Source organism: Leuciscus leuciscus (assembly GCF_965113295.1).
Source record: "Leuciscus leuciscus genome assembly, chromosome: 4".
Taxonomy (NCBI): domain Eukaryota; kingdom Metazoa; phylum Chordata; class Actinopteri; order Cypriniformes; family Leuciscidae; genus Leuciscus; species Leuciscus leuciscus.
Window position 1 is genome coordinate 4998956 of NC_138728.1, and position 14334 is coordinate 5013289.

At 39.5% G+C, this 14334-nt stretch overlaps 1 protein-coding gene across 8 annotated transcripts in view; it reads right to left on the reverse strand.

Moving 5' to 3' along the window:
* The window catches only part of foxp2 (forkhead box P2), a 147283-nt gene that overhangs the window by 45035 nt on the left and 87914 nt on the right, over nt 1-14334 (reverse strand). For 5 of the 8 annotated variants that reach the window (XM_082168394.1, XM_082168398.1, XM_082168393.1 and 2 more), the window contains one exon: nt 13249-13426. The exons of the other annotated variants lie outside the window; for them this stretch is intronic. In XM_082168394.1, coding sequence (XP_082024520.1) covers nt 13249-13416 — 168 coding nt within the window. In that variant the 5' untranslated portion in view covers nt 13417-13426. The remainder of the gene's footprint in view (nt 1-13248; nt 13427-14334) is intronic. 8 annotated transcript variants of the gene reach the window in all.

The window sequence follows — 14334 nt, forward strand, 5'->3', positions numbered from 1 at the left end:
TGCCACACGCGTTCTGAAGGAAGTTTTGTGCACCAGAAGATCTCCGGGCTTGTAGTCGCAGAGGGCACGTCAACCATCGGCTTATGGAAAATGCACAACAAGACAGAGATAGAGCGAGAGAGCGAGAGCACAACCCTTATCAAGCCGACAGGAGTCGGCTGCCACGAAAAACAAAGGACAAACAGTTTAAGCTGAACAAACAAACAGAGCTGATTGGCCGGTGGTCTGCGCAGCCTGTGCAAAGATAGGGCCCCACTCTTGACAGCAAAATATTGACACCATATCTGTTATGTAAGTGTGTTTAGGACATAGGGGTCTGATGAGGGGCCAGGCCACTCATGAATAGAAAACGTCGCTCCAGGCACGGATTTCATAAACAAGACGTGCGTTGAGGACATAACAGCCCCGCAGCGGCCCTGCGTTGGGCGCCACGCGCTCGTCAGTATGAATGACAGCTGAACACGTTAAAGGTCCATTTGGACACACAACAGCAGTAGGTCAGTCTGTGGACAGTGTACCAACCTCTGTTGTGAGGAGGTTGACTGATACAATGGTGGAACAGACTGCCTTTTATCAAAGGTCATCCATAGCTGTGATCTGTGTTAGCGCACCAGTGAACCAGGGCTTATCGAGGTGGCTGGGCTGTCTTTTTGAGATCCAAATACTGAGGCTGCATTTGGCTCTATGGAGACAAATTGTCTTTAAATTAGTAACCGTGAAATTACACACTGAATTTTGTTTTTATGTGAACACTCCGAAAAAAACATTTTAAAGCGAACCAAACTCAGACTATATCAGATGGCACGTATTAGGGATTATTAGTTTAGTATGATGTTATATACAATTTCCATCATATTAAGTAAAAATACAACAAATTAATAAATTAATATAATTCAAGTGATTAACAAGCTCTGTTTTTTTAGAACAATTATTATTAACAACAACAAAAACAATAATAATAATGAACATGATCATTTAATTATTAATAAAATAATGTCCAGTTTACAAAAAAAAAAAAAAAGAGTTTGAATGAAATGAAAAGAATGAAAAGACTTTGAAAAGAATTTAGATTTAATTATAAATAAGATACACCTTCCTTTGTTCTGTTGCTCGTTTATTCTTTAACTTTCTTCTGGTTCCATTTCTGGTTTTAACTAAAGGAGAAGTCTGCTTATCCACTATGTGTGTATGTAACAAATAAATAACTTTTGACTTGTGAGCTCTGAGTTTAGTTCTTTAAAAAGGACTCAAGTGTGAAAACACCCCAAGACACAACATGTCCAGTAAGGATGAGCCGTGTTCGCACAGCATCCATTCCAGCAGCCGACACAAATAAAAAATGAGGAGAGGAGAGCGAGTGAGAGAGAGATCTCAGTTATTGTGGATACAGACACAGAGTGTTTTTCCTCAGCCAAACGCCATACTTCTCAGACAAGAGAAAAGGATGTGGGAATAATGAGTGTTTTTATGTATGACTCAATAAATCAGCGGTGTGTGCAGCTCGCGGGCCGGTCCGTGGAGACACTCCTCAGCTGCAGGGCCAAGCGCGAGCTAACCGGCAGAACAATGGGCTTCTGTGAGCTGCGCTCTCTCTTTTTCTCCTTTCATTCCTTCTCCAGCTTTTTCCCCTCAATCTCTCGTACGCAGTTCCCATCTTTCCTCGCTCTGCGCCTCACATCTCCGTCTCCCTCGCTCGCTTCTTGTTTATTGATTTTCTAGATTAAGGATCCCATGGAGAGGGATTGTAACACACAACCATAAAATTATTTTGGGGTGTGCTTATTTGCCTTCCCCTTGCATCTATTTGGCCTGTGTCTGTAGACAATTATGCTTCCCCAGCCCAGTCTCAGGTGCTAATAATGAAGGACAAATAGAATCATATGTGTAAACTTCCCCTTCTGATGAAAATTTATATTAACTTTCTGCCACTGTAAACACAGAGGCATAGCCCAGCCCTCCCTGGTGAATTTGAGATGAATTCGCTCATTTCTACCCCAGAAAGCCGGGCATTTACTGGTGGGAGAGAGAGAAAACAGAGATCTGCTTCATTGTGTAACCTCACACTTATTTTTTCAAGTGCGAGGAGACAAAACACGAGTCTGTCCGGCCCATCAGGGTTAGTGTGTATGCGCAGACAACAGTGATGTGTGCGTTTGCCCGTGTTGTGTGTGTGTGAACGCACGGTCCTCGTTGGGGAAACGGTGCCAGCAATAACAGGCCAAACAGAGTCGGCTTCCACCGTTCACTGCAACCACAAACATTCATACGCTTCCCGCCTCCTGCAGACATCGTTATGGATGGTTCTCGCAAATCCGCGCTGCACTTTAGCACTGGACCACGTATAATAGTTTACAGTATCGCCAGCAACCTGTGGAGGGAATTAGACGGCGGGGGCCCCGTACTGAAAACAACATCTGTATCCCATAGAAATCCAGCAACACGTACTGAGAAGAGCGAGAGAATTTCCACTCAAATTAGTTGCTTTTGCTAAGTTGAACATCACTATTACTATTGATCATTAGAGTGATTTGAACAAATCATTAACCCTAGTTTTAAACTGTGGCATATAACCCTTTGTGATTGATTACCACAGATTATAATTATACAGGAAAATCCACAACAGCAATAAATTCATAAGCACTTTTGTTTGGAAATAATGGTATAAATGGCAAAAAGGATTGATAACCAAGCTGACAAGTTGAAGCTGGCAAGCAGAATTCATATCCAAATATCAGAGAAAACCAAATGTTTAAGTTTCCAAATCCATTTATACATGTTCAAAAAAATGTAAGATACGTACATTGGCCAAGAGCCAATGAGGCACCCTTATTATAGAGCCATGCAATTTCTTGTAGTTCAGATTCAAATGTTTTACTGGTCGACAATACATTTTGTGGAAAATGAGTCATATCTAAGGATGAGAATATCCTGAATATCTGAGCCACAAAGAAACCATTGAACAACCACCTAGAACACCCTAGTATCAGGGTAGTATGATTTGAGTAAAATTTGCTATCTTGTAATCTCATGCAATTCATTTTAAAGATGCTTAAAACGTCATAAAGAGGTATCACAGATCAGTTTGAGAACCAAGTGCCTCTCCTCCTCTATATCTCTCTCTGGGAGCTCAGACATTGTTTCTGCACATGGTTTCTTTGCTTTATGAAATTTGATCTCTCCCTGCTTCTCAACGGCTGGCTTTGGTAAAGCCCTTGCTTTCAACTGCTGTATATCATCTGGGTTTAGATAAGGTGACTCTACTGGGCCTTTTATCTGCCTTCTATACAAAGCCTCGACCAAGAAAGAAGACTGCTTTTCACTTATACCATCAACACGTGCAAACTAGTGCAGGTCGGCGAATTAAATGAAGGAAGAGAGAGGCGGCGAACGAGTCCCCACTTCCTAGTGTGTGCTCGATGCACTTGGCTTCTTTTTCAAGTGATTATGATCCATCTCTTTTTAGCAGTTCCACGCCACTGAGCGCCACATGGTTGGAGGAATACCTCTTAATAAATGTTGCATTCAGGGGCGAGAGAGAGCACACTCCACACTTTATTTAGAGAGAGGCCGCAGGAAATAAGAAGGAAAAGAGTAGCACAGAGCTTTTGTCAGAGCGAACGAATGGGCTTGTACTCCGTTTGGGCATAGCGTTTGTTGACAAGAACTTATTAAGAGGCTCAGACAGCAGAGTACACAGCTAGAGGCGAAGTGTAGACTCTCTGCAGAAGGGGAGAGAGGCACCAATCTCTCAGTCCCATTGACAAAAGAAGTGTTTGTGCAGGGTTTCGATAGCAATACACAGATGCAATGAAAAACAAACTACGGGTCTCATGCAGACCTAGGTAGGAAATGATTGCAGTTGACTGAGCAGGTGGTAAACTTTAACACTACGAGTGAATGAGATCATGGTGTGCTTATGTTTCTATTTAAAATAAATAAATCAATGAATGAATAAATAAAAAGACAAACTCAAAATTACATTGCCCACATGAGCAACACTGCAATGAACTAAACCTGGCAAAACCTCATTTTGGAGATGTACTCAACTGAATTTTTTTTTTTAAATGGCTAAATTAAGTTAATAATGTTGTCTCTTTTATTCCAAAAATGCAAAATATTTTCTTTTACGTGTATGTTTAGGGTTAAGTCTGTAATAATCATAACTAGTTTCACATAATATCCGAGCATGTGTGTGTGGTCCACGGTGAGCTCTAATATACACTGTTACCCACAAGGTTGACTAGCCACTTTGTGACCTTCAACGTAAAGCACAAACCTTTGATTACCGTGCAACTAACCAGTAACCACAGATGAAATGTTGTAGAATATGCGGTTTCTACTCCAACTGAAAAATATATGCTAAAGGAAGCTCAAAAATGGTGCTCCGGCTGGTGCAGAAAAAAGGATCACCGCAAAATGGAATCGGGTTACAAGAGCACGAGTCACTCCAGGTGAAGACAAACTATTGTTTTCAGTCCATTTACCTGAGCGCTCAACTGTCATTAGTTTGCGGTGGGCCGGTAGTCCATTCAGCCTGGGTGATGGATCTTCCCAGCCCATCTCAATGAGCGTTGAGCTGTGCCGGAGATCAGTGGAGTTAATAGCGTTACATCTAGCCGGTGGTGGGCCAATGCATCTCCGTCAATCCTTCCCGCTGATGGAGCACTGGGGCCCCGGGCCCTCCTGGCTATGTGTGCCAGCGATCTGCGGCGTTTGTCTTGTGAATATTCCAATTACAGTGCGTGCCTGACCTTTTGAGTGAGCTGAGCTGGGGTAGAGTTATCTTCCCTCCTGACACACAGCGCCTATCAGTCAATGTTTCAGTGAGAGAGACAGATCTGTTCTAAGGGTTTCAGGCTGATTACAAAGAGCTTTGGATTGTTACACATAGCCCTAGATGTGCGGCGATTAAGATGCATTCAGTGCGCAGATAAACATTCGTGTTCACTCAAACACGCCCGCTCTGTGTATCCACATGCCATGTATCTGCTATAATCATCTGGCTAACTGCCTGACTACACTCGCTCCCGTAAACAAACCCTGTGACGGGCCTATACGCCTTTTTACGAGGTTTATTTCACAGACCTAGCGTGAACAAAGTCATACTTTTGTAGTTCCCTCACCCTCCCAACAGCTAATCTACATCTTTCATTGAATCAAGAATGGAAATGGCCAAGAAATGCTTCTTTTTCAATTTCATGCTGAGGTAGCTCAACTTAGTAGATGTAATTTCTCCTAACAAGAAAATTCATCACAATGTCGTTCACTTAGTTCGACCATGAGAGAAATCCCCCTCCTTCTTTCGCTTTTTCTCCCCTTATTCTACGCTTTGATGAACATCCCTAAAGCATCTCCACTTCCTCCATAACACTTCTGACCATAACTAGACAATTAAGTCAGCCGTTAAAAAGAAACAAGAGACTGTGATCTACATTGAAAAGAAATTAAATGAAATAAACCACAAATAATATATAACTTGTGTACACAAGAGGAATTATAAACCAAAAAAGTTTGATGTGGTATAAATTTTGAAACGATTTTCACTGAAATTGCTAGTAAAGTTCACAAGTATTAATTTAAACACAAAATTCTAAAGTAGAAAGACTGAAAAAGTATATTCTTGTAAAATCTTTGTTTTATTTACAACTTTGAAAATTGATTTTTTTACAGTGTTTCACACATAATTATTTAAAATAGTTATGTTATGGCTATAAAATATAACTGGATGAAACAGGTTTCAAAATAGGCAACATTTGCCAAAATCATGCAGTTAAGCTAATGACCTATAATACTTGGCCTTATTATATAATCATATTACTGTTGTTGATGTATTATAAAAGCTCTTTAACACCTCTTAATTGTGGTAAAAATCACTGCAACATAGCTATTTGCTTTACTTCTTAATCAGATTTTGCTCAGACAACCATAGTCAAACTGACGTAAGCGCCCAATGTCACCACACAACTAAGGAAATACCTAGCGGGCAAATTCATGCATCAAATAACTTCGGGTAAATACGTCTAGCAATAACAATCACATTTCAATTGAAATGAAGTAGCATTGGAAGATTTGAGCGTGAAAGCAATATCAGCTTAGCGTCAAATCAAGCATGAAGCCTCACACACAACCTTAATTCATGTTTTGCATACGACAACAGCATTTCCTTATCACGGCGTTCACTCAATCCCTTTCAAGCACAATGTGGCATACGCCGCTAGTTCCCACTCTTTGCACGTGCTAACATTCTCGCCTGTTCTCTGGCTCGTGATGGAGATGTTCAGGCCAAAATGACAGCGATGGAGAGGGGATATAGCATCTATCCTACACTTTAAAGATAAAAAATGTACCCGTACGAGCCCCCAGAAATAACACCCACTGAGAAAGCCTGCAAGCCCAGGCTAAGTGACACATGCGTGCATTTGAAAAGCCTCTTGTGTATTTGCGAGCTGAGGCTGGGCTTATTTACAGCATTTGTTGAAAAGCCCTGAAGAGCTGCAAGCTGAGAGGGTCTCTTACATATGCATTCAGTCTGAGGGCAGTGAGCTATGAGCCAGGCCAGACGCCACTCATATGATCTCCCTCTCGCTCGCTCTCTTCCAGCATTATGGAATTCAAATATTCAAGTGGAAGAGTGGCAACATCTGACTACCTTGTGCATAGTAAATAGAAAGAGGAAGAGAGGAAGGAACAGGGAGAGAGAACAGCTCTGGCAATTGCAGCCCTCAACTCCTTAACCAGATTTACATCATTTTAATATTTGTTCCGGAAAACCATCACATACAAACATCCCCAGGCAGGCGTTTCACAGGCTGATTTGTTACTATTCATGGATAAACCGGAGAGAAACTGTAATACTAGACATGCTTGTTAAATTCACAAGGCTCCAAAGCTGCCTTCTAGAAAATCCTGCCTCTTGGTTGTCAGCTTAAGATGCCGGGCATCTGCATATGTGAGCTTTTTAAGCTCTGTTAAATGGTTTGTGGTGTCATAGGCTGTCAGAGATACTGGGAGGATGAGGTTCAGGATGCTCCAGTTTCCTCACCATGTTTTTATTGAGTTTGAGTTCAAGATGAGTCTAAAAGATTCCTCGCTCTGGGGGCCTTTCTCTGAATTACCTGCCTCAAGAAATATAATGTTCGGTTCACTACTCTGCTCGCCACACAAGGTTTGGGCAATGAACTACACTACCCATAAGCACCTGCTCCATATTCTTAAAACAGTTTTTTGATGGCATAATCCATGGAGAAAATACGTCACTTTTGTCTCTAGTGGAGGCTTCTGCCCTGAGGGCTGTTATAGATTTCAGTGCTATTAAATTCCACAGGCAGGGCTGTTAGGAAACATCAAAACAGTAGGAAATGAGATGTGAAGTGGTCATTGATCTTGGCAGACCAACTGCTGGAGTTTTATTTACACACAGAGGTTAAACGTAATTGCTAAACACAAGCGGCTGGTCAGAGTTGTGGCCTGATGGTTAGCCCCTGTGCTAACACATTGAGCAGTGGTGCCCGGTCGGGGTCAAGGGAGTTTGAATCCGGGAAATGTCATTTCTTAATAACCCACTAGCCTCCACCCTTCTCCACTCTTGAATCAATAAAGAGGTATCAAATTAAATAAAAAAATATAAATAGTATAACATAAAAGTACATGAGATTTGAGGAACCCTGATATAAAGTATAAAATAAAAAAGATATAACAAAAATGCATACAAAGTATTAATACACAAACGTATAAAAAATAGTATAAGGTTAATAATGTATAAAATAACATAAAGCAATTTAAAGAATCAAATAAACATATAAAAATAAGTATATTACAATAAAATTAAATATGGCTGCACTACATAAGCACTAATGGGACACCTTTGCAATATATAAACATTTGTTACATAAAACAATTCTCATTTGTTGCCTAAATGTGCAGACATGGCTTATTTAATTTATAACTGAAGGCTGAAGGTGTGTGTGTTTCACCTGTGCACGTCTTTGACCTGTGTTTCGCCCCCATGACGCGACTAGGGCTGGAGCAATGTTCACGAGTGTTTGTTTCCAGCAGATTTCACTCTGTTCCTTTCTCTCTCTATCCCTCCTCCTCATCCTGTCCCTCGCTCGATCTCTCTTTCAAAGCCACGGATTGACATTTCGCCCGGTCTCTAGAGAGGCCGATGGGAAATGGAGTTACTACTGCAGGCGCACTGTAATTTCCATACAGCCACATGTTATGTGGCCTAAACACAAGTGACCACTCCAGGATCTGAGCTCTGTGGCGATAATAGAATAATGCCTGCTGTTGTCTGGGGAGGAACGGAGCAGACACATCAGTCACGGCGAGGCTTATATCTTGCAGTGTCATCGCGAGAGGCAGCACGCCTCTATATGTCAAAGCTCGACGTCTACAATGTCCGCTGATAGTGAAATGGTAACCGTAAAATACAACAGCAAGCCATCGAGAGTGCATAAAACACATTTTATTTTGTTTCTAGTGCTGATCTTTATGAGAGCTTTATGAAAGGTGGCTCTGGTGAAACAGTATGTGTGTGTGTGTGTGTGTGTGTGTGTGTTATTTACACACTGTAGTGGAGGAGTCTCAGGCCGGTGTGATAAAGCTAATGAGCTTCTTTGTGCTGGAGTGTAAATGAGACAGTCACCTCGCTTTCGCTATCTGCACGGTAGAGACTCCAGGGGTGATTACTGCTTTAAATTATGCTCAAGGGCAAAGCGCTATTTGCATCAGAGGGGCTTTTATTTGGCTGATGAGCGGCGAAAGCCGTCATCACCCTGCCTGAAGATGTTGCACTCGCAGCTCCCGGTGGACGGCGGGGGAGACAGGCTGTTTGTGTGGCGTCTCTGCGTTACTTTGTTACTTTCCCCTCCTGAATGACAGTCAATGGACCCCTAGAGACGCCTCCTCCCACCTCTTCTGAACGCATGCATGTGTGTTAATGTGTTTGTGGGGTGATGATGGAGTCAGACTCATTGAATATCAATTAGCACACTAGTTTTTCCTCGGTTATGCTTCCGTTCTTGGTCTATTGTGGGATATATTCAGGTGTTTTTGCGCAAAATCTTTGTGAAAATAAAGTAAATAAGTGCAAAATAAGTCCTATTTAGATCATTTGTTTTCCGTGGACACCCCCTCCCTCCTCCCCAAGTGGATCCCTCAACTGCGATACTACCTCCAATTTCATTTGCTCTTACACCTGAAGAAGACGGGGAAAATATGGCTGACACTGGCTGTCAGGCGTCTCATCTTAAATTCTCCTCAAGCTAAAATGTCGGGTTAATTGCTGTCATTTTTACACCGGGCCAGCGACTTACACACCGCTTCCTGTAACAATTGCTGTTAGCAGGGGAAAAATATATAAAATGAACAGTGTCCTGTGCATGTGGACACGACATTCATAAATGCATTTGGAAGTGTGGCTAATAAAAAGCACAGCACTGATCTAAAAACAATATTGAGAGTTAAACAACAGAAATATAGCAAGAGCCAATGAAAATATGACGTTTTATAAACTACTGCAGAATTTATAATTGAATTCTAATGGATGATGGTGAAATAGATGGCGGGTGGATTTTAAAATGATGCTTTTTTTAAAAAACTTATCCTCTCCAGACAGGAAGTTCATTTTTTAGAGTATGGCTAACCACACTATAAATCCATACAATCACAGATTATTAAACCAGAACAATCATCTAGAGGCTCCATTATTTCACATCACATTATCTACAGATCAATGCAAACCTTCTTGTATACATGCACTACTATTAATATAACAACATTAAAAGCTCATTTAACAACAGCCTACAATCAATGACGTCCATATCTTTAGCAACCATTCTTGTCACAAACTAAAAACAACAACAACGCTGCAACACTAATTCCATAAAATAGGTTCTTATTGCAAAAATTAGCCACAACACACCATAAAAGTTCATGCTTAAATGTGCAAATCCTGGATTTAGTGCCTTAATCAAAGATGAAAATCGAATAATAATAATTATTAACACCAAACATTTCTAAGTGTTTTTTCCTTAGTAAGAAAGTTTGGCAATGCACAAAAACATTACGTTACTAACAATAAGTAATACTTTATTTTTAATTGGACTCTTTCATCTTTCTCTACCTAACACACACACACACACACACACACACATTATTAGGCAGATGTGTAGGAATTCTCTGACTGTGGCGTGTGTGAGAGGGAACTGTGCAGGAAGTGTGTGAAGTTAACAGCACCTGGCCTCCCTTTAAAAAGCCTCCCGAGGCCTGTTAGCTGGCCCACTCATTTCAATGTGTCTGTCTGTGCTCTCTCGCTCGCTCTCTGAGTAAGTGAAACATTGTCACTCTCTCCACTGTCTCTATGGTACTTATCTCTCCTCTCTTCACTCTTTCTGCTTACACTGCCCTTTTCTTCCACTCTTAGTGCGGATTATCTACAGACAGATAACACAAAATTTATTCAAGTAATATCCAGCTATACAGGCATAATACTACTAACTGTTATTACAAATTATTAACAATAACTTTCATACAAATTAAATATTTTTTTAATAATGTTATTTGTTATTGTTATACTATGTAAGACTATTAGCTATTGTTAAACTAACATTAAGTAACAATAATAGAAACATACAAATTCAATTTTACAATTTAACCATTTAATAACATTATTTGTTATTGTTTAATTATTTATGACTATTAGCTATTGTTAAACTAACAATAAGTAATAATATTAATAATAAACAACTTTAATACTTATGGTTAGATGCTTTCGTATTGTAATGCTGAATCTAATCTAATGTTGCGATATAAAAGCCATTTTAAAAATGTTTTTTTTTGTTATGCATATATTTATATTATATACATTTATATTTATAATAATAATACTTTATTTTTTACAATTTCTAATTCTGTTTGTTTGCTTAATAATAAAATAAAACTTAGCAATATTAAATACAGTTAACAAGTTATAATAATAATAACAATGATGATGATGATGATTGATAAACTACAACTAAATAATAATAATACTTCTGGTTAGATGCTTCTGTATTTTATTGGCTTTATACAGTAGCCAGCACAAGACAAATTTAAATCTACAAATTAATTTATAGTAAATTATTTATATTTATTTACATTTTTGCAATTTATTTTCTAATAAATAATTTATATTTATACACTTAAAAAATTCAATAAACAATTTATATTTGTATACTGTATATTTTACTGTTATATTAATGTATATTAACATTACTACATTTCTAATTATGTTTATGTTTAGAGTATTATAAAAATATGTTATATAAACATCTATTTTACATTCATTTTAAATTACAATAAGTAATTCAAAATGACTTTATTTTTAATATTTCAGTCTGTTTATAATATATTTATCATAACAAATAAATGAATATGTATTTATTTGTAATATACACATTTAAATTCATATTACATTAATATAAAACTAAAATTGAGATGTTCATTTTTACACTTTTTTATAATATATTTCAATAGGTTTATAATAATAATAAAAATAAACAATCATCATCATCATCATCATCATCATCAACTACTAAAAATTCACAAATATGAACTACAATCAATAATGTCTTTGATACAAGTTTACAAAAACACGTTTGAAGAGCACACTGTTAACCACAAAACACTGATCATCTCTATCTCGCACACAGTGAAGTGTGCAGGTTAAAACAGAAGTCAGTAATGAGAAAGCGGGGGGATTGACCCCAATCAGACACGTGTGTGAGACAGAGAGAGAGAGAGACGGCCAGTGTGATGATGAATGGGAGATGGGGGTGCTGTTGTAATCACCAGCTGGAGAGGGTGGCCAGGAGGGGGGTGTTCCAGGGGCCCACAAAGAGCCGCGGGACACACTTCACTCTGCTACACTGATCCTGTCTTACCCACAGGCTCATGGGCTGCTTTCGGCTGCTGTCAACAGGACTGAGCCACTCACACACACACACACACACACACACACACACACACACACACACACACACACACACGCACGCACGCACACAAACACACAACACAACACAACACACAAACGCACGCACGCACGCACACACACACACACACACACACACACACACACACACACACACACACACACACACACACACACACACACACACACACATGCATGCAAACAAACAAACAAACAAAAACAAACACACACACACACACACACACACACACACACACACACACACACACACACACACACACACACACACACACACACACCACAAACACATGCACACACACAAGCAGAACACACACACACACAGTCACACACACACACACACAATAAAAAGAGCTGTTATTTAATAGCTATAAACTTCAGGATGAAACAAATACAAGCGTATTTAGAACAATTAAATCTAAATGACATTTAAAAAAGAATAATATTATAAACTAAAATTCTAAATATAAATAAGAAATATAAAAAAACTTTTTATTTGTGTCCTTTTAAGCATTTTATGAATATAAACATTCACATGACGACCAAAGTGTTCAAAAGTACTTAAATCCTTGAAAATGATTCAAATGATGACTGAGGAATCACAAATTCTGTTTTCACAGACACATACTCACATCCAGTGACACACTGGTGAGTGAATAAGTGAACACACACTCCACACCGCCCGCAGACTCTCCCTGAGCTCAGCCTGACCTCACGCTGCTCTTTTGGTGAGCTGTCAAACCCATCATTCACGGCACCGGGACGCACGCATATACATCGACACACAACACTTCAAAATAATCAAGCACACACAGCCCCTATGCATATATATGCTGACATAAATACAACATGCATTGATCAGTTGAGGTTTCTGGAGTGAACGAGATGCCTGGGAGCCCAATAAAGTGTGCTGATGTCAAAGGAGGAGGCCCTCTAGTGGCCACAAAACAAAGACACACAAGCAAAGCTCCGTACTTCACACCCGTCAACACAGAGTCACCAACAACACACCTCAAAAACTGCACAAAACCCTTCAAAGTCTACAAATTACATAACCTCAAATAAACACCACAATAAACAAGAAATACAAGTCCAGTTCCTGTCTAAATGCACACAACTGAAGGGTGTCAGTCAAATAGCTGCCTGCTGAGTCTAGTGTGAAGCCAGCGAGAGAGCGAGAGAGAGAGAGAGGGAGGGAGAGAGAGAGAGAGAGAGAGCGCGGCGGATGACAACGGACGGGGGGGAGAGACGTAACTTACCTGCTGTTGTTGCAGATGCAGCAGCTCGACTGCGCTTACTTCACTGCTCGTCTCCCCACTTGATCTTCCATCTCTACTGCCAGCATCTAATTGGCTGCTTAGGCTGCTCATTCCATTTTGACTCATTGAACTGTTGCTTATTGTCTCATTGGCCGACTCCTGCATCATGACTTAATACCTAGAAGTGATTAAGAGGCACCGGTTAAGGCTCTTGTTACAATCCCCTTTAGTTGCCTCCTAAAAAAAAAAAAAAAAAAAAAAAAAAAAAAGGAAAAAGGGGGGGGGGTAAAAAAGAAAAAAGAAAAATGGGGGCGAGAAAGAAAAAAAAAGCTTTCCATTATCAACCCCTGCTCCCTTTGCAAATTAAAGCATTTAACGGGGGGAGGGGGTGGAATTATGCATTCACTGTGTAAATGAAGCAATACAAAGAGATGCACGATTGCACGTTTCTTCCTGCCTTTTATTGTTTTTATTAGATTTTTTACATTTCACTTGATGTATGCTTTTTTAATTTAAGTTGCATTTATTTTTTGCACGTCGACCATCCCACACAGATAAACATCACAAATGGTGTTTAAAAATAAATTCAAGTGACTTCAATGCTGTGTGAATAATTTCAAAAGGAACATGCTTAAAAATATACCATGTAAGAAACGTCCCTTTTTCTTTTTCTTCCCCTGTTCGAATGTCTTAAAATATCTCCGTTGCGTCTCGACTGAACGGAGTTGCTTAATGACGCACAGCTAATCATGCAAAATTAAAATTTGGTACAGGAGGTGAGGGGAGAAGAGGGGGAATTACAAATCACATGCTTCTGTACTGTGATGAACGATATAATGGTCTTTTCTTTTTAGCTGAAGCAAAATAAAATTTGCCTGCTAGTCAAATGAGGAGAGAGAGAGAGAGAAAAAATCTTATGTCACATATAGGGTGGTTCTTTCCCTCCCTTTTATTTTAATCACATACTCAAATATTCATTACTTCCGTATATTTAGCGGCGTCCGCCGAGCACAATTAAAATTCAAACAGAACAAAAATCGCACACGTCAATTTTTACCCTGGCAAATAAATGAAAAGATATTAAAT